Source organism: Micrasema longulum, unplaced genomic scaffold (assembly GCF_059751315.1).
Source record: "Micrasema longulum isolate JH-2025_06_02 unplaced genomic scaffold, ASM5975131v1 h1tg000133l, whole genome shotgun sequence".
Lineage (NCBI taxonomy): Eukaryota > Metazoa > Arthropoda > Insecta > Trichoptera > Brachycentridae > Micrasema > Micrasema longulum.
In genome coordinates this window covers 1,456,528-1,478,663 of record NW_028277339.1, presented here as the reverse complement: position 1 = coordinate 1,478,663, position 22,136 = coordinate 1,456,528, and the positions used below count along the sequence as shown (strand labels likewise).

At 31.6% G+C, this 22,136-nt stretch overlaps 1 protein-coding gene across 1 annotated transcript in view; it reads left to right on the top strand.

Moving 5' to 3' along the window:
• Positions 1 to 22,136, top strand: part of Tdc2 (Tyrosine decarboxylase 2) — a 57,884-nt gene that overhangs the window by 23,156 nt on the left and 12,592 nt on the right. Inside the window, exons 3-7 of the mRNA XM_088241867.1 lie at positions 11,962 to 12,013; positions 14,652 to 14,722; positions 17,665 to 17,901; positions 18,294 to 18,490; positions 19,156 to 19,498. Of these exons, the coding sequence (XP_088097993.1) occupies positions 11,962 to 12,013; positions 14,652 to 14,722; positions 17,665 to 17,901; positions 18,294 to 18,490; positions 19,156 to 19,498 (900 nt within the window). The remainder of the gene's footprint in view (positions 1 to 11,961; positions 12,014 to 14,651; positions 14,723 to 17,664; positions 17,902 to 18,293; positions 18,491 to 19,155; positions 19,499 to 22,136) is intronic.

Genomic DNA, 22,136 nt, shown 5'->3' with positions numbered 1-22,136 from the left:
TTATATTTGACTATCCATAACAATGCTTTACGGGAGCTTTATTTACAGAAAAACAAAAAATCAATATTATTTCTTATAAATCATTGCCACAGTTTGTATTTTTCTCTAAATATTAATAAAACACGCCCAGAGCTAGAGTAAGCCATGAAACACCTGATTATTCTAGCTTATTTCTTCACACAAATACGTATACTATATTTTAAACATCTTAAACCCAGTGGCGGTTTTTTCTCCTGGAGTTAGTTTACAAATTACACAAATAAATTGAAGATACTCGATTTGGACAACAGTTTTTCGAACATTATTTCTTTAGGTCTATTTTTTTTTGACGCCATTACTTTCTTGCAGTCATATTGCAAGACATGTAGCGCTCGATGCAGCTGTTTTTGGAATGATTCATTTGTATATAGAACCAATCGGCAGGTTGACATTTCAAATTTCAATCATAATGGGAATACTTAATACCTACTGAATTAATTGTGCTATTTTTTATAAACTTAATATAAGTTATTTATTAAAGTTATGGGAAGTTAATAATAATCGTCATTTGAGTTGATTTTATAGATAAGAGATGTTGTATCAGACAGAACCACTGAAAAAATAGCAATTTATAGTAGGTATGTATTATGTACTTATATTATATTATATTATGTGCTATGTAGGTACAAATTTATGATATGTTTTTATAGCTTACCTGTAGATAAAATCACCGTTTGCCACTGGCATTTACTATATAAGCGGTCCGGAGCTGGCCCGCGGGCCGTAGTCTGTTGCCCCCTGTAGTAGAAGATTGAACCTGGCCAACCGTGATCTTCATAACAGTTACCCACAAATCATACCTATTACGCGTGACGATGATGGGCTAATTACTTTATTTTCAACATTGTTTAACGGTTAAGTTTCAATTGAATTTAAACCATAACCATTACATTACTTTTCTTTCTTATTTACGCATTAAAATAAAGTGTCTAAAGATTTGCTTGGTATACACGATAACTTGAATGTTAAAAATGAAAGTTACTTGAGAAAATGAGAGCAACGCGAATTTTTTTATTCACTTTTATTCAGGAAACATACAGTACAATTGTATAGTTTTATGAAGTTTCCATATTATATTACTTGCTTAGGTTATCTGTGAAACTTAAAAAAAATAAGTAAAAATTTAAATTAAAAAGTTGTATCTAGTCAGTATTTATGCAAGTGGAAAGAAAGCAAAATTATATTTTGAAAAATTTTAAAAGTATCAGACGAGAAGCAACAATAAAAGGCAATAAATAAATGTTAATTTAAAAAACAACTTCAAAAATAATAACAAAGTTTTTAACGGTAAGATCAGCAATACATATATTTTTTTAATAATTCTAAAAGAAATTAATAGTTAAATTTGTTGCAATAGAGTGAGAAAATATTTTAAGTAGGGAATATGGAAGTATAGGCATTTACAGGGCTTATGACCTGTCGTTCGCTGGTGTGAGTGTCTACTTTACACACTGTGTAACATTCACCATAAGTTTAAACATCCACACTTCTAAACTCTTCTATCTGTTGACTTTTGTGAAGTAAAAGAGCTGAAACCTTTATCCTAAAAGTGAGATTCATCCGGCTGAACCAATTGATCTACCAGGCAACGCCTGAAAACAATTATTAATTTTTATACTTTTTATTATACCTATTAAATTATAATTATAATTAATAGCTGCTTAAAAATATAAAAACATACCCAGAGTAAATCAAAGAAGAAATCCGTATTTTAAGTAATCTCTTAAATTTGAAAACGCAATATTAAGAGAAGATTTTAAACTAAAGGTAATTAAAAAATATATTATAAAGCAATATTAACAGTTATAAAAATTTCATTAAATAATTAAAAAATTCATCAAACATTTTTTTTAAATTAAAAATAACAGTATTAAAGTATGTAATGTAAGAGAAAGAGGGTAAGTACTTATTATAACCTCGTGGTGTAGTGGTAAGCGCGTTTGCTACCATGCAAGGAGTCTCGGGTTCGATTCCCGACTTAGACATGAAATATTTATTTTTAATATAGGCGTTTTTACACTAGAATATTTCATAGTCCCTGGACTGGTACCTGAAACTTAAGACTGATCATTTTACCTTCGTGTATTTTTTAAAATTAAAATTGTACCAATGCAGTGCCCTATGCACCATTAGGTACGGAAAGGGAATGATGATGATGACTTATTATATTTAGATCGACGAGAGTTTTGTTCAAAGGTTTTTAAACGACCGTTTTTAAATAGTTTTAATCCTGCATGATAGATATCTACATTATTGAAAAATCTGTTATTAAACAAGATCTTTGTAAAAACTAATGTTGACAGTAGTTCGTATTGACGTTAAGTATTCGAAAGGTTGGGTGATTTCGGATCGACAGCTCTTTGAACATTCTTGACACTTTAGCCCGTAGTGCGACGGAAATATTTCGATTAAATGACTCGATTATCTCCTGAAATGCAGTGTCTGAAGGTTTCGGGCGATAGTCAGGAAAAGAAAAAACCTCCCGATTCTTGCGATCAAACCATGGCTAAATTCACCAGTCAAACTTAAGTGGTTGGACTTGATTAGAACCGCAAAAGAACTTCTGGAGCTTTATGCTGAAAAGATGTGACATTTTGCCATCCACTCGAAAATAGTCGATTGGGCATGTCGATTGCTTTTTCATATGCTGCTTGAAAACCCTCCGACAATTAAATTACAAAGACGAATGAGAAAGTGGCAACACTAACAAATCTGCATTTATCTATTGCTCTCATACCTCGCTTCTTACGTTGAATATTTTGTGGATGGAATATTATGAAAAAAATAAAAGAAAATGTTTGACTGAGACACTGCAACATTAATCATTATTATTTGCCTTTGATATAACACACATCTTCATATTATTATAAATATTTCATAATCATTTAATGGATTTTAAAAACATATTGTCTAATCAATATATTTATTTTTTGGATGATACTGTGTGTGTTGGATTTGTTCCAACGTTTCGGCTACCATTGCAGGAGCTATCTTCGGGGTAAACGGAGTGTTTTGTTGAAAAAAGTGTGTTTAAGTACTAGTAATTTGTACCGTGTCGCATTCGGCATGTTTCTATTCATTTTTGTAGTATGTAGTGCTGGGAACTACTCTGATTCGCATCATCACCAAAATCGAGGATTAATAAATACATTGTTAACAAGAGTGACACGACATGTTCACATTTTTATATTTTTTATTTTTTTATAGATTCATGTTTATGAGTATATAATCAACAATATTTAAAAAAATAAACCTGTATAAATGAAATCAATATTTACATAATTATTATATTAATTTTAAAGTCATACTCTTACAAATATTTTTAAATAATGGAAGGTTTTCCCCAATATAACCAAAATATTCCTCTAAAATATACTCAATATACCCTAATCGTTTTTTAATTACTCTACTTATTTTGGCTTGTATAGAAATCCACAAACATAAAACAGCATTTTTTTTTAGTATATAAGGAAACTTTGTAAATATTTAAGTTAGTTTGTTTGAAAATGTCCTAACAAGACGAAACGCGTCACAATATAACCCATGTATATTTTACAAAAATAAAGTAGAATTATAATCCAATAAACTGGTTTTATTTTGGATACATTACCAAAATTTATTATGGAATTCTACCAATTGTCTGCATACACAATAAATAACTATGGATGACTTCATCCAGACAACAGAATTTGATTCAGGATTCAGAATACGGCACTACCCTATATAAGTAATCCCGCTTGACCCATCATTAAGCTACTGGGAGTCTTCCTTAATTGAGGACCGTTTTCACAAAGTGAAATTTCTACAAAACACTCAGTTTACCCTGATGATGGCTCCTGCAATGGTAGCCGAAACGTCGGAACAAATCCAGCACACACGGTATCACCCAAAAAAGAAACATATTGATAACAGTGACCGTGAAAACCTTCGCACCTATTTAAGAAAAAAGGAGTATAATAATAATAATAAAATAATATTATTTGAAATATATTTTGTTATCACTTTATTTGTGCTATTATGTATGTAAAAAATATATAGGTGGTAAATACCTAAATGTGTATATTTACATAGGTACTTGGATATGTCAGTAGACATATAATTTTACGAAAATCAGTTTAAAATGATTTCATGCAAAAGTAAACTTATTTAATTCCCAACATAAATCAATTTTCCATACATTCCTGTCACAAAAATATGTAGATATTTATTTTTTTGTAGAAATTACTGATTCTACATTGTTGATTTTTAGTACATGTGTAAGGATTTTATATACTTAGAGTATCAGATGTATATACTCTGAGTTTATATATCTATAAAATGTAATTTTTTTTTTATTTAAAATCGTAATAGTTTTATTTTTAACATGAAAAAACCTTCTCTTGAAAAATTTACGTTTTGTAGATATTTCGCTTTGTTTATACGGTCCTTAATTCTGACATTTCTCTTGACGCTCAAATTAATAGAACGATAAGTTCATGCTTTTACCAGCTGAGACAAATTAAATACACACCCAAAAAATTGCCGGTTGATATATGTTTGGATAATTTATATAGCGCCATTTTTGTGAAAATCACCTCAAGGGCGCTGTACAGTAAATAAATATCCCAGCACGTCTTGCAGCTACAGAGCGCTTGGACGGTTGGGATTCTAGTTCCTCGTCTCCAATTATGATACATAAAAAATACGATATATAGGAGCTAGATCACGATAGATCACACTATAGCACGTCTTGCAGCTACGGAACGCATGGACAGTAAGAAATCTAGCCCCTATTTACATTTTTTTTTTTAATTATTTGACAATGAAGTTTAGAGTTTAAGTGATATTGTAAAAAACGAAATAAAAAACAAATTTATAAAAATAGAAGTTAGATTACAACAAATCTTGCAGCTTTTTATTATATAAATAAAACACGAGTGATACTTTAATCCACAAATTTGGAATATCCAGTGACCGGTTTCATCGCTTTCGCGACATCTTCGAGACTGCTCTCGAATTTATATAATAAATTACAATGAACTTCCATCAAGAATTTTAACTTACAAACTTATATGTTTAAGTCTTGCAGCTACTGAGCGCATGGACGGTTGAAATTCTAGACCTCATTTACTGATTATAGACATCATTTGATGCCGCCCCTCAATTACTAAATACGTCTGTAGTGTCTAGAGTCGAAAATGACTCGCCTGTATTGAATGCCGCAGCGAGGCTTATTTTCTAAGTTCTGTCATATCACTACACTATTTCGGGAATTAAACTGGCTACGTTTTCCACAGAGGGTGGAATAAAAACTCTGTTGGCTTGTGTGTAAGTTACTCCACAACTCTGCTCCGGAATATCTAAGGGAACTATACATTCCAGGTGAACTAGCTGACAGACGTCTTAAGCTTAGATCAGCTACATCTATGTTGAGGGGAAGTTATTATACTTCTACGCAAACAGCACACTAAATTAGATAATCGCGCATTTGCGGTGAGAGTGAGGTGATGTTTCGGAAGAATCTTAAAACCTATTTGTTCTCTTAATCATTTGAATAAATGCGTAGCATGTGATAAAAAAAGTAAATTGTTTTGCTGAAATTACAAATTCAAAAAGTTAAAATTGAATTTATTTCTACATATAATCACTTTGTGAAGCGTTCTGGGGTAGTTTATTACGAAAATGGCGCTTTATAAGTTATCCATAATAATAATACAAATTATATCCTTATGGATTTCCTGCTTTAGGCTCCTTTGGACAGCTTTTCTCGTTCCGCTACAAGTAGTTATTTTTCCTTGTGTGTGGACACCGCCAATAAGACTTAAGTCCTCAAATGCGGTGGCGGCATATGGTACGCAAGCTGTCTAAATTTGTACAATTTCTCAAACAAAATTAACTGCATGGTATTGATTATATATGCTACTTTTAATATTTTAATCTCACACTCCTTAAATGTTTTAATAAAAGTGTAATTTTGATTATTTTAAATAGCGGTCATAATCGCAATACGACCAACTGTTGAAATTTCATTTAACAATGATTCGATCTTTAAATTATTATTTTTATATTCTTAAGGCTGTAGTCTGATAATTAGTAAGATAGTCATACGATTTTAGCATACGAGCAAACCGGATATCTTTCACAGCTCTATTATCATTGGTTAATTCATATGTACTAGTGACGTCGTTAAAAGTAGTTGTTTTTTATTAAAATATTTTTTTTTTTTTTTTATACATTTCTAAGAAACTTTGCAGTAAAATTTAATGCATCAAATTCCCCGTTGAGCTGAAGTTCCTCATTGATATCAATATTATGTGTTTTTTAAACAGATCATAGGCTGTGTAAATGCCTAAATTTCCATAGTTTAACGACTTTCATCTCTGTTGAAAAAATATCTAAAATAAATACTTCATTTTTTCGTGGCTTAAAAAAGTGTTTCTAAACCTCAAGTGCTACTTTGCAGGAAAAAGAGTAACTGATTTATTTGGTCAATGGTTAATTAATTATTTTCGTACGAATCGAGTGAATGTTGGTACAGGAAACGAATATTGTTCCGTAGCTGTGGGCGGAAAACGTTTGACTTACTATCTACATTTCCGCATACATTAGGTAACTTTAAGAAGATCGTTTTGTATGATAAAACAATCCACTTTCTTTATTTGTACTAAAAACATCACTATCCCACCTCTATCTTTACTTCTGTGCTACCTCTATCTACCTCTGTATATTCTACTGACATGTTATCTCAACTTCATATGATAAAACCTAACCAATAAATGACGCCGAAAATTTACTCCGCGTTCCTTACTTGGTTAAAATTTAAAATAGTTATCATTCGTATTTTCCATTGGCTTCTGTGATAAGTCGCCACTTCAAAGCAATTATAAACTCAAATAAATCCCAATTCAAGCAAAAACGGTTCGCTTGAACATGATTTTTAGATGACTTTTGACAATTACCAAGACGGTATGCTTAACTTTCATCTGTATTTATCTACCGGGGTATTTTAAAGCCGGCGCTTTTGACATCTTGATATGTATATACAGGAAGATAGTAAAACAGTAATAAAACAGGAAAAAATATAAAAACATCATTATTTTTTTATGTTGGCAATGTTTTAACGGCTAGATGCTCTTATATGTTAATAATAGGACCACTGCATCTAACCGTTCGGATTCAAAACTGACGGTTATGTCAGAATTAAATTCAACTTCAAAATTGACGAATTTCTCTCTCGTATTTTAAATAAGTTTTTAAGAAAAAAACTGGCCACCTCAGAGTGGATTTAAAAATTAAATAAATTGTTATTAAAGCAAAAATTGCTAGGTGGAATAAAATTTTCTGACACATTTAATGAGTTGCTAGATACTATGTGTACCGTAAGGTACTAAACCTCTCGGAACAACATACCGATGTACCTACCTCAAAACTTAAAGATAGAGCGTCGGTAGAGTATCTTCGTAATCGCTGGGGAGAATTTATCTTCAACTATGACGTCATAATGAAGGTAAGTCATCTTTACCGTACATCTTTACCGTAAAAAGCTAACTTTCGTCTACTTGACATTTCGTATGTATATGTAACGTAAAAGCAAACACAGTATCTTATAGAGGAGAAACTTTTCTTTCGAATAACGTACTTTTACCATTTTGTTTTACTTTTAATGCACACTTTCAAATTGTGAAAAAACAGGCAAAACTTATGCTCAACTTAATATAAGATGCCAGCTTTGGCAAAAGTGCTCGATGGTCAATAAAAAAGTAATAAAACTAAATAAATTATTACGGCAATAGTAAAACTATGAAGTTTGATATGAAAATTGTTGCATAAAATACGAAATTAAAATTCTGATAAAAGAGTCTGATGAGATACAGTATAATAAAGAGTCCATGATGATTTGAAGAGGAACAGAGATTTCCATAGGTTCAACACAAGAAACATATATTCAGGGTGTTTTTTAAACCCTGTCACATCCGAAACCACGATGATCAGTATGGACAAGAAGACATATTAGCATATTTAAAAAAATATTTAGAACAAAGAAATTTAATAAAAATAAAATACTTTAAAAAAACAAATGGTTGCTTCTGCAGGGGAGAACTGAGGGGAGCGCGGCGCAGTATCAGACTCCCCCTCCTCGGTTCTCCCCTGCAGAAGTAAGCAACCATTTGCTTTTTTTATATTTTATTTTTTTAAATTTTATTCGTTCTAAAAAAATATTTTAATGTGCCAATATGTCTTCTAGCTCATACTGATCGTCGTGGTTTCGGATGTGACAGGGTTTAATGAACACCCTGTATATGATAGTTGTGCCCACTACTAGGCTGCAAAAAAATCATTATTTTACTTCAAACTGTATACGATTCTACGACAAGGTACCTCTTTAAATTCAGGCTTTGCCAACAAAAAAAAAAAAAATTTTGTCAAGCACAGGGTGTTTGAAAAGAGCTACTATAGAGTTGAAGAATCTTTGCAGGACAAGATACCTTGGCATTAGATTTGAATTTATTGATTTTAGTTTGTTGATTTAAATTTATTCGTTTGTTTGGTTTCATTTACTAATTCTTGAATAAATTGTAAAATATAGTTATAATTTATTGGCGTTTATAAGTTATTCAATGAATCCTATGTAAATAATATACTAAACTAAATTAAACCAAACAACTTTAATAATTTGTTGAGTGAATAAGAATTAAGGTTATTGCTTCATTTTAAAACAAACTTCATGTACATACTTCCGTATTCTGTCTTAAGGTTTTCTTATTCGTAAATCAATACATATCTGTCGCTTATCAAACCAAATCACATTTTTTTGTTTATAAATTTGCATAAACCGCTTAAAATGTAAGTTAAACGAAGACCGGTTTCGAGGTTACTACCATCATCGGGATTCATACTGTTTTAAAATCACTCGCAGTACTATTGATCCTATAAAATATTGAAAGAAAAGAACAGAAAAATGCAAGAAATAGTAAAACAAAATACGTATCAAAAAGGGTTTGTATAAAATTATAAACGAATAGTGTAAAAAGTCATACCACAAAATGAAAAAAGATTTTAATACTAAAAGAAAAAACAAAAAAATAGGCATGGCATGACTTAATCATGAGTGGGCCGATGATGTATGAAGTTTTTTATTTTTTTAGACACCAAAGTGAAAGGGGTCTAAAAAGTTGCATTTTGGATCACATTGAACGTAAACATTATTTAAAAAAATATTCCATACTGCTTTTGGCCCTCAACCGAGGTTTGAAGTTTATGACTGTCTGGACATTTTGTTAATTATAAATTCTGAGAAAATATTTTTTTGTTAGTAAAGATATGATTTAATTACATTACAAATTCGAACACGTTTTTAACTGATTCCGTTAAGCGCCTGGCATATTAACGAAAACGTATGTACGCAAATATAGATTAAAGCGGCGTTCTATCCTATCTGCCACCCCTATGGGGAAACGGAATGATGGTTTGCCTGTTTCATACCTTTGTAAAGACTGTTTAATAAAAATAATAAATGCGAGAAGACCCAATTAGAAATTTTACAAAAATTGTCGCCACTGCTTTAATTCAATTTTCTATCACACTTTCTTACGCAAAATTGAAATTTTAGGTAGTAAATGGTGAAACTTTCGAGAGTTTTCTTAAAATTACACAAGTAAGGCCTTTGTGCGTATTCAGGGCTAATCTTCGTAGTTACATTTTGTGAGAAATTCCGCATAACTCCGTAGATCGGTTATAATATCGCAATTTTGAAATTTAATATTATTTATTAAGAAATAATGCAAGAATAGCCACCAATAGTCGATATAGGATTTCACTTCTGAGCGTGATTTGCAACAATTTCTTACTGTTTTTATTTCGAACAATATTATTATAGAAAAGTTATGCAAATAAAAACACGATCGTGCTACAGTAAACGTGGTTTGGTTGGATTTCACATTCTCTCTCTGTAACTAACCGCGCTGCAATTTCCAGCAGAGAAAAAAACACTCATGAATCGATATTAAGTGGTGAATTTAGTGGAAACTAAAATGTATTTATACTCACAGTTATTTTTTTTCTATTATAAACAATGATTAATAATAAAAATAATGTGACCTCACTGCACAGGGATTACCCGTGCCGAAGACACTAAACAATATACTTTTTTACATTTTTTTTTTGTTTTCATACAAAGAAAACTTAATATACAGAGATAATTAACAAAATGATTAAACACTACGTATTTAAATTTAGGCGATGTGTGCTAATGTGTCCATACTGATTGAACTAAAGATTAGGGATCGACTGTCATCTATATGTTCCAAGTCTATCCTATATTTTGGGCACATCGCCAAGGGTGCTATTTTAAATCTTCTCTACCCTCTAGAGTCGTCAATTTGTGGATTATTGTTTTTTGGATTCATTTACACTTTGCTTTATATCTGGCCACACTGATCATTAAACGCCAAATAAATTTGAAAACGTGAAACCAAACATGATTATTTTCATTTACGACATTATTGCGACCTTAAACATTACCCAAAGCACTTAATTAGTTTGAATTGACCAAACCGTATTCGTTTTTTTCCCGTTTTTTAAGCAGTTTCATACATTATTTGACGTTTAATCATCAGTATAACCATTATACGAAGAAAAGTGTCTTTGCATTAAAAAAATACATATTATTCTAAACGCTGTCATGGTCGTAGAAAACCCTTTTATAGCGCGTATTTACGTACTAAATACACGCTATAAAATTTGATTTAACATATTTACGTCCGCGAGAGCGTTCAGCCAGGAGAGAACCAGAAAGCCTGTCGTTGTGATGGGTGCAGTGGAGGAAAGCAGATCCAGAGTTCGCTCGCCTACCCGATGCGATGTAGCGATTAATAAAATCTACGTTAAGGTCTTCAGTGACCGATCCTCTTCGCTTTGCCCAGAACAAGATGACCAGGGAGCAGACCACTTAAATAATTATTAAGTACATTCGCTACCATCAGGCATGAGGACAAGGACAAAAAGAGAGATCTTGATTGAGAAAAAATCATAACAATTGTAAATTCTTGATGGAAGTTCATTGTAATTTATTATATAAATAAAAGACTAGTGATACTTTAATCCACAAATTTGGAATATCCAGTGACCGGTTTCATCGCTTTCGCGACATCTTCGAGACTGGTATCTTTATTAAGGAGTTCAATGTATTTATACAAAACAGAGGTAAGGATAGATAATTCAAAATTATATGAAAGTAAATTGAATAAAGTTATTTTTATCTTAAGGATCAGTTAACCCAAAAAAAAATTTGATAATGACATTACATTGAACTCCTTAATAAAGATACCAGTCTCGAAGATGTCGCGAAAGCGATGAAACCGGTCACTGGATATTCCAAATTTGTGGATTAAAGTATCACTCGTCTTTTATTTATATAATAAATTATACAATTTATACGTGGCAACCGCCAACATCGATTTAACTATTTGCTAATTCAGGTATTTTCATGCTTATAATTCCACGTTTTTAAGAGATAAAACTGTTATATCTTTCTATAATTTTTCTTAATATCTTATTTCATCATCATCTTCGTACCCTTATCTGTAACTGATGGTACATATGGCACTGCATTGTTAGTCTAAATGCAGCGAATCACGATCATCTGTTACAGGAAGTAAAGTGATCAATCTTACACTTCAGGTCCCAGTTCAGCGACTGGACTAATAAAATATTACCATTTAAACCCACCTGCAAAAACAAATATTAAATGTCAACGCTAAGAAATATTTCTAGGACCTTGACCCGTTTTACATCAGGAAGCCAATATTATCGCTTTAAAGTTCTGTTTGTAACCATGTCTGTTTAGCCGTTTTATTAGAATCAGGACCAATAATTGGGTATTACTAGATGTTTATAAAATGTTAATTAATTAATTTTATTTATATTATTTTTTTTTTTTTCTAGGCTGCGAGTCCTGCATGTACAGAGCTGGAAACTATTGTAATGGACTGGATAGGTAATTTAAGCATAAAAATAATATCCATATATATTATTTGTAAACTTATTATTTTATTAATGAACCTTTCATGTACATGTTGGCTAATGCCATATAAAGGGTACAAGATACAAAGGATGAATTTCTAAAAAAAATTACTATAGAACGATTTAACGTTTTCAAACCTCTTGGCCATTAAAATAAGCTTGATAATATAAATAAGCCTGCTTAGTGTAAATAGCCTACACTGTTTTGTATCATCTTAAATTGTTTTCAGTTATATTAAATTTCGGTTTATTTCCATTATTTATCAGACGTCCATCATTTATGCCCTGGATGCATTTTTTTCGAGTTTAATTATCCTAGAAAGTACAGGCTTTATGACAAATTTTATTGAACATAAATATATATCGCGTGAACTGCAGTCAGATGCCATTATTAGTTTTAAACACATCAGAATTGACATTCATATTTTATATCCTGTACCCTTCATATTAGATTTATGGTGTTTTGTTTTCTAAAAATAGATTTATTTTTTATCCAGTGAAAAGAAATAGTGAAATTTTAATTTAAAATGCAAACTACATAATAATAGTGTAATTAATTGAAATCCATAGAATCGTAATAATGAGAAACCCCATAAGTAGACAGAAGTCATTTAAAGGTCTACAAAAACTATCTAATGACTTTTTGTTGTATGAAAGTGGCTATTTTTTATTACGATTTCATCAAAGTTTGGGCATTATTGTTTTATCGAAAATTAAGACGATCGAGGGTATTTTATAAATTAATTCATTACAAGTAGATTGACTTGTGGCATTCAGTGAACTCTCAAAAGGCTGTGCTAAAAAATCCCTTTGGAGACGGTGCTGTATCGCCGTGTAACATTAAGCAAAATATGGCGTGTTTTTAAATACAGGTATTTAAAACCAAAAGAGTAATACACCTTCTTCTTTAAATATATAATTCCTCTGTACGTTTGATGTCACTGAACTCCTTCTAAACGGTTTAACCGATTTACGTGCGGTTTTCAGAGAAATATAGATCTTTGCGCTGTGCATGTTCGTAGATATTAAAATCTTCAATCTAATATGTAAAAAAGAAGTAAGGAGCATAACTGTTTTATTCGCCGATCTACCAGGGTTGCATTCGAGAAAATGCATTTACAAAAAAAATGGAAAGATGTTGTTTTTGAATGTTTACAAACAGCATTTGTTTTTTGTGAATCTCAATCAGATTCTTTCTTCAAATTCCTTATAATTTCTACCTATTTATTTCTTTTTACTGGATTTATAGTAATACCAAAATACTATTAAATTTAATACATTCTTAAAAATCGTATTCCTACATAAGTACACCTCTCTGTTGGTGAGAAGACCAGAGTTTGACTTTTGCAAAAAGAATGCCGTATTTGAAAAAAAAAATATGTTTGGGAATTCAACCACAAACAAGTACCTAGGTACCTACTTTTCAATGAAAAGTCTTATTTCAAGATAATAAATAGCAGACAAGCCAACGTTCGAGCAGGACAACGTCTGTCGGGTCCGCTAGTATACTTATAAATGACCAATTTTCCATAATTTATACAAATAATCATATAATTTAGGTCTTAATCATTTAAAATTCGTTTCCATTATTAAAGAAAGGAAGAAACATTTATGAAGTCTTCTATTCCATGTAGACTAATGTGACATCATAGCCACACAAGGGTTAATGATTTATGAGGTTGCTAAAAATTACAATTATAGATATTATTAAGTCCAGTGCATAAAAATAATATCATTATTTAACCGGTAAAATGTTATTGGATTTCCATATAAATTCTTATTGTGTTGACTTGCATGTAAATAACACTGGACAACTTTCAATATGATATCGGTTTTTTTCCATCACACGAGGTTTCCAAGATACAGGCATTTATAATTTCAAACATTTTAATACTTTTGCCATTCTTAACTGCACGATATTCGAACATTCTGACTTACCTAGAAGATGTGAGGAACTTTATGCATGTTTCCCAACCAGCGTTCTCCCCAAATATTCCCTCATTAATTTTTCAATCACTCGTTTTAGGAGAACTCTATTAGAAGTACATGAAACTAGAAGTATTGTCCATGGCTTCGATGAAATTCTGCGAGTGATGGAGAAATTCCGAATACATATTTAAAAACAGGATAAAAAATCTGCATTAAATCCACCTATTGGTGTGTTTGTGAGACAAAAATCATGTTGACCAATCTAATTGATAAAACTAACGAACAAACTCGTAGCTCCACGGTTTGTCTTATTTACATATAAACCAAATTTCGAATATACACGGGTAATGGGTATGATCCAAATATTTCTAGATATTTTTTACATTGTTAAAAATATTTGATTCGATATTTTTGTACGTTTTCTTCAATTCTTATGAAACACAATTTTGTAACAGCAATATAAAACTATTTATACCCGTACACGTGCACATGGACGTATTCATTACGGTCTGTAAGGCATTTTTCTTTTTGATAGAATTCCGTTTATGTATAGGCAAATCTATTATGTAGGAAAATGATTTTTACAAAAGGTGAAGGTTAAATAACTATTGTACTATTAGACTTACTATTGACAATCGATGTATTTACCATATGACGTATCTTTATGTATATTTTATTTTTAGCGAAAGCCATCGGATTGCCAAAAGAATTTTTAGCTCTAGAAGAAGGGAGCAAAGGAGGTGGTGTTATTCAGGTTATTATTATTATTATCTATTTTATTAAACCATTAATTAATTTGAACTTTATCCTTTTTTATTAGAATTTAATTTATTTTCATTTAAAATTACCGGTGATGACAATGATTGAGTATTTCCTTCCATAGTAAAAATTAAATGTATTATTACTATGCAATATGTGTATACGTATATATATATATGTATATATATATATATATATATATATATATATATATATATATATATATATATATACATGTATACATATATTATTTTTTTCATAGTCTTTATTCAATAAAATATACACATTATTACAACATAAAACCATTATAAAAAATAAAAATTAAAAAAATATATTTTGTATCGATAAACTATTCAATAATAGTTTGTCATCAACGTGGTGTGCTCAGACATTAGTTTTAACTAATAATTAAATAAAAAGAGTACAGACATAATACTGTATACGTATAAAATAATAAACATAAAATATAATAAAATAATGAACATATAACAATAGTTAAAAGAAATAAAAAATAAAAAATAAAAAAGTAAGAAATAGAGTAAAATAATACAATTAAAATAAAAAAAATAGCAATTAACTTTACTAAAGAACAGCAATTTACTTTACTTACAATAATGTATGCATTGTATGAGTAGGTGTGTAGTGTATATATTTATTTGTACGACTGTGTATATTAATGTTAATTTATTTGTTGTGCATTTTTGTTTCTAAACAGGAAAAAAAGTTTTTTTTATTTTTATTAAATAAGGCACTTTCCTATCTCTTTTTTGGTAAGTTCAACCTGAATTGAACGTAGCTATGCAGAAAATAGCCAGTCCACATATTTGAAAACATGATATATTGGTGTTATCGAGTTCCATAAGGTCAATTCTATATTCTGCTAAAAACAGCCAGGCCGCTTTCATGCAAAAAAGTGTTATAATCACCTTCTGAAAATAGTATTGATCACAAAAACGAGATTTCTCAATTTGCAGAAAACACCTACAACACTAGGAAAATCTTGCGGTATAGATGCTGATGGGACGATTAATGCCTCCAGAAATCTAGTTCTCTTAAATAAATTAAATTGGATAAACGCAAAATTAATTAAAAAACACCTATAATAAAAATACATGTTTTAATACAGAATGTCAACTCCTGCATTCAAAGTTTGAATGAAGTATCATTCAATCTTAGATCTGGCTGTTTTCGGCAAAATACATATTTTGGGTCACCAAAATTTCTTTTACACAGTTATTTTTTTTCTAAAGTTATTATAACAAATTAAATAAGTCATTAATTTTTTTCAATTAAGTACCTTAATATAAATATAAAATCATATATTCAATACATAATGACACAACATACATCAGAGTTTTCTGAAAAATCCAAATCTTAGGTTGAGTGGTCAACCAGACTTTAAAAATCATTAAAACTGGTCAAATGTTAAAAAAGCGAATGAATGCATTATTTTTCATTTGTCAAAGTAAAAAACATTCAAACTGTTTTAGGTAGACTTGATTTATTTACGTATACATTTAATCATATTTACATTATTGATTATTCACTATTTTAACAAAAGTGCTTATCTTAGTTTCACTTTTCTATGGCAGGCTGCTTTCTGCATAACTACGTTCAATTGTTCTTATTTTTTCCTTTATGCATGTTTTAGTGTAAAATAAATGTTTTTTTAACTCTTAAAATACTGTGGTAAATAATTCATTTGGTCTCGGTGATGTAACATCATGTTACCACAAGCAAAAGACAGAATATTCTAAAATTTTGACATAGAAGAAAAAAAAACATGCAGTCTTACTGTTTAATAATTCCTTTTCCATAATTCCCTGTTATAGCAAAAAAAAAAAAAACTAAAAAAAAATAAATATGCTGGTCATTTCTTACATGCGTGTATCCCCCATCACTGTCAATAACCGACTGAAACTATTTCACACAAACACCGGCTACAAAACAGCGTCTCTGTCTTACTTGTTATGAGTTATATCTTCGTGCTCTCTCTTTGACAGATTTATTGCTGTATTGGCGTCACATTCATTCTTCGAATAGCAATGATAGGTGTTGTATTCAAATCCAGCTTAGTTATACAAAATTTATATTATGGATCCGGTGTTAAAATATCCATTTAAAGATTACAAAAAATACAACTCCATATTTTTGTATCGTTTGTAGACTAGTGTGACATCACGGCCACACAAGATTTAAAAATGCATGTGCATTTATTTTTTAAGAATTTGTATTTCCATGGTATCTATAAGTGGAACTGTAGCTAAAGGATCATCATCATTCCCTTTCCGCACCTGATGGTGCATAGGACACTGCATTGGTAGACTAATCGCAGCGTATCTTGATCATTTTTGTTACATGAAGGTAAGATTAATCATCTTACGCTTCAGGTACCAGTCCAGGGACAATGAAATATTCTAGTGTGAAAACACGCTTTCAAATGAATATTTCATATCAACCATGTCAAGAATCAAACCCGAGACCTCTTGCATGGAAGGCTAACGCGCTGACCATTACACCACGTAGCCGAAGTTAAAGGATAGTAAATGCGTATAATTAAGCCCATTGCAGGTATAGTGAGCCAACAAAACTGAAATCTCTGTTTTCAAAGTTTTATTTACCCTATGAGATTTTTGCCTTTTTCAAAAAATAAACTGTTTTGATAATTTTATTGACAAAATAAACTGTTTTGATAATTTTATTGACATGGATGTTTTGTACAGGAAGAAAGGTTGTTGGATTATTACAGAAATATAATACAAAAAAATAAGCTATGAGTTTACTTCATATTTAATGTCAGTCAAGGATGATCGTTAATGTATTGCCATTTTCCAAAATTATTAAAATTGATTGCTAGTACCATACTTCTCATGAAGTAACAATATTGTACCCAATCCCTCGTCAATATGTGTATTTAACTGTATCATTTCACTACAGAGTTCAGCCAGTGAGTGTGTCCTGGCTGTTATGTTGGCAGCAAGAGCTAACGCCATTAAGAGGCTGAAGCAGATGCACCCCAATGTGGACGAAGGGGTACTCCTGTCAAAGCTGATCGCTTATTGCTCCAAAGAAGCTCACAGCTGTGTGGAGAAGGACGCCATGATAGCGTTTGTGAGGCTGCGCATCCTGCAGCCAGACGAAAACAACAGCTTGCGTGGAGACACCCTTAAAAAGGTAAGAATTTTTTCAAACAAAATTAATGTTTTAAAGTCTAATATAAAGTCTAAAATAACTATGCAAATAAGTGGTAATTTAAACCATCCAATAACTGGTAAAAAGGCCTGTAAATGCCTAGACTTCCATATTCCGTCCTCAAAAATGTTTATCTTCTCTGTTGCAACAAATTTTGATCATTCGGAACAGTTTATGTGGATCAATCAAAAGTAAAAAAAACTTTACTTTGTGTGTTGTATTACTGTTTAAATATGAAGGTCTCGGTACTCATAAATTTCGTCAATTATAACATTTTTAGCATTTTCAATCATTTTTGGACGAATCGCTGAATGGTATAAAATAATAACGGTCAAAATGAAAAGTCCCTTGTTTATTCGGATAATATTTTCCAGGCAATGGAGGAAGACGAAGAAGCTGGTCGTGTACCGTTTTTCGTCTCTTGCACCCTGGGCACCACGTCCGTGTGCTCTTTCGATGCTATTGATGAGATCGGTCCTGTCGTCCGCCGCTTCCCCGCAGTATGGATGCACGTGGATGCTGCGTACGCAGGCAATTCTTTTATCTGCCCAGAACTTCGACACCATCTCAGGTTTAACTCCTCAAATATGTTATAATTGTGGGCATTAGGAAGCGTAATCCTACATCGCAGCCTCTGATTGTTAATAGAGATATTTTAAGGAAAAAATATTCCAATTTAACGTGTTTAAAAACGTTAAGAATAATTATTGATTAAATATGTCATATCCAATCAATTTCTAGATCGTGAAACTTCAGCGCCTGGTCTCTTGGTAAGATTATTCAATTATTTCAATTATTTGAAGTATACTATAATTATGATGATTTTTAAAGCAGTTTTGTGTTTTCTTTTAATCAGGCATTACTATTTCACAGTTTTAGAGTATACGAAATTAGACTTAATTCTAATGGACCACTATTTTAATATTTTATTAAATGCAAACGTTATCAATTAACTGTTTTTATTATTTCGAGTGCGAAAATAATATTATAAGGAAAAAAAATAAAACTGAAAGTAATTTAAACAGTGACAATCCGTGGCAAAAACTTCATGGAGTTCAAAAGAAGACTTACCTGATGGCTACTGCAATGCAACGCGACGATATTAAAGGTTAAAGGTTCAATCATTGCCTTGGACAAAGGAAAATAGAGTTTTCCTCCTTTCTAAAATGATTCTACTGTTATCAGTAAATCAGGAATAATCATAAGTACAGTTAAGAGTCATTTTGGTCTTTTTAGGGGTATCGAATACGCAGACTCTTTCAATACTAACGCCAACAAATGGCTGATGACCCATTTCGACTGTTCCCTGTTGTGGGTCCGCAACAAGTTGCTGCATACCTCCGCCATGGTTGTTGACCCTGTGTACCTCCAGCACGCTCATGATGGAACCGTCATTGACTACCGCCATTGGGGAATTCCTCTCAGCAGGAGGTTCCGATCCCTGAAGCTGTGGTTCGTGCTGAGGATGCACGGCATCTCAGGATTGCAGGAATACATCAGGAACCACATCAAGCTAGCCAAGTATTTTGAGTCGCTGGTTAAGAGCGACAGTCGATTTGAAATCTGTAATGAAGTAGAGGTGAGTAACATAACAATTTATTGTACTTGTTGTACCCATTTGTCCAAACAGATAAAGAATGCAGTTGTCTGTGTATTAGGGTAGGCCGATAATTTTTTTTTCCGAATTTTTTAAATGAAAGGAGTCTAAAAAGTTGCCTTTTGTATTACTTGGAATGCAAAAAATATCCAAAAAAATATTTTATACTATTTTTGGCCCTCAACCAGAGCTTGAAGTTTTCGAAAAAGTCTTTTTTTTTCGCTAAACCGGCTGTCATTTCGTATTTACGTAAGAAAATCATTCTAACTAAATGGTATAATGTGCCTTAACCTTATGGGCGTGGATTTCACTTTAGCATTGTTTTAATGAGCCATTGTTTTCGTCAATATTCGCCAGGCGCTCAACGGAATCAGTTTTGCGGAGTGTAAACTTTTTGCATTTCGGTAGTTTTAAAACATGTTTGAATGTGTTATGTGATTAAGTTATATATTTACTAATATTTTTTTTATCAATACATTCTTTAGATAATTAACGAAATGTTCAGACAGCTATAAACTTCAAACTCGGTTGAGAGCCAAAAGCAGTGTGGATTTTTTTTAAAAATAATTTTTACGTTCAATGTGATCCAAAATGCAACTTTTTACACCCCCTTTACTTCGGTGTCTAAAAAAAAAACTTTATACATCATCAACCCACTCTACTGTGTATGTACGTGAAATAGAACGAGAATTCTGGACGGCTGTTTTCAATTAGAAACCTCAGCCCTACGGGAAATTGGATACAAGAATTGATTTGTTACGCGCGGTAAAAATTAGAGCGTTAATTATAAAGCAAAGTTTCATGAAAATATACGAAAATAATATTTTAATAAGAAACTAACTACTTTGTACGACATCACTAGTTCATATTAATCAACCAATGATAGATAAGTAAGCTGTGTAAGATTTTTGGTTAACTTGCCGTCAACGGACCAATCGGCAGAACTGCCCGAGAAGAAACTGAAGATAACTTGAGACGTCATTTCGACGTAATTTCAGCAATACAAAACTTTGAAAAGGCATAGCCCTAATAATACGATACATGATATGTTTATTTTTTTAATGTTTGGCTTAGTTTAATAGTCCATTAACAAATAAAACAAACCACTGAACTTCTTAATTCAACGGCTTCTGAAATAAAAATTCTGAAACAGTAAATTTAGTTGAGATAAGTCCACGCTGACAATGGGTGGTCATGTTCCATACTGATTCATTAATATCATCGTTCCATTTCCGCACTGTTGCACTTTTGTCGGCTCGTGGTGTAATGGTCAGCGCGTTAGCCTGCCATGCAAGAGGTCTCGGGTTCGATTCCCGACATGGTCGATATGAAATATTCATTTGAAAGGGTGTTTTCACACTAGAATATTTCATAGTCCCCGGACTGGTACCTGAAGCGTAAGACTGTTCATCTTACCTGCATGTTACAAAAATGATCAAGATACGCTGCGATTGGTGTACCAATGCAGTGCCCTATGCACCATTCGGTGCGGAAAGGGAACGATGATGCTGATTTCCGCACTGCGTTGGTATACCAACAACAGCGTGTCATAATATTTTTTTGTTACATGAAGATAAGAGGATTAGTCTTACGCTTCAGATGATGATTCTAGGACTACAAAATATTCTAGTTCAAAAACACCTTTTTAAATTAATTTTCCATTTATTTATTTGTGTTCTTTATTGTGAAACCACGATGATCAGTATGAGCAAGAAGACATATTGGCACATAAAAATATTTTTTTGGGACGAATAAAATTTTTAAATATAAAATATAACGAGGAGGTGAAGGGGGTTCTGATACGCCGACAATGTACGGCCGCGCTCACCTCACTTCTCCCCTGCAGAAGTAAGCACCCATTTGTTTTTTTTTTTTAATTTTTAAAAAATTTCTTTGTTCTAAATATTTTTTTTAATAAGCCAATATGTCTTCTTGTCCATACTGATCATCGTGATTTCGGATGTGACAGGGTTTAAAGACCACCTGTATATTCATACCAATCATGTCAGGACTCGAAACTGAGACCTTCCGCACGGCAGGCTAACGCACTGACCATTCGTCTACGAGGCGGATTAGGCAAAGCGCGCTGACCACTAATTAGTAATTTGAGATTAATCACTTAACTTTTTTTTTCAGGCCAGGTACCCCAATTATACTGCCGTCATAAGAAAGAAGGACGCATCTAACTTTTTTTTTTGAAAAAGAGTTAAATACATATTCGGAATCAGGAAAAAAATAAGCATCTACTAAAAATACATATATCTTCCTAAAATAACCACAACCCTATTATTTTCACTCATAAATAAGACTAAACTGCAGAAAGTCTTGAAGATTACTAAATATAACAGGCTCTTCTGACTTACATAATTATTAAAGACTGATTAAAATACTTATTTTTTCTTCTATTCCGTTTTGAAAAACATCTGAAATGAATGTACCTACTCGTTTACAATTTAATTTAAGATCTGCTGGTTATTTCGAAGTTAATTAATTATTAGGTCGGCGTTACTAGTTTGAAAAACAGTAAATGGCGAGTAACGTCTATTTTATTTACGAGTAGTTGAGTAGAATCAATTGGCATATTTACACTAAAAAAGAAAGACGTTTACTTAATTACTAA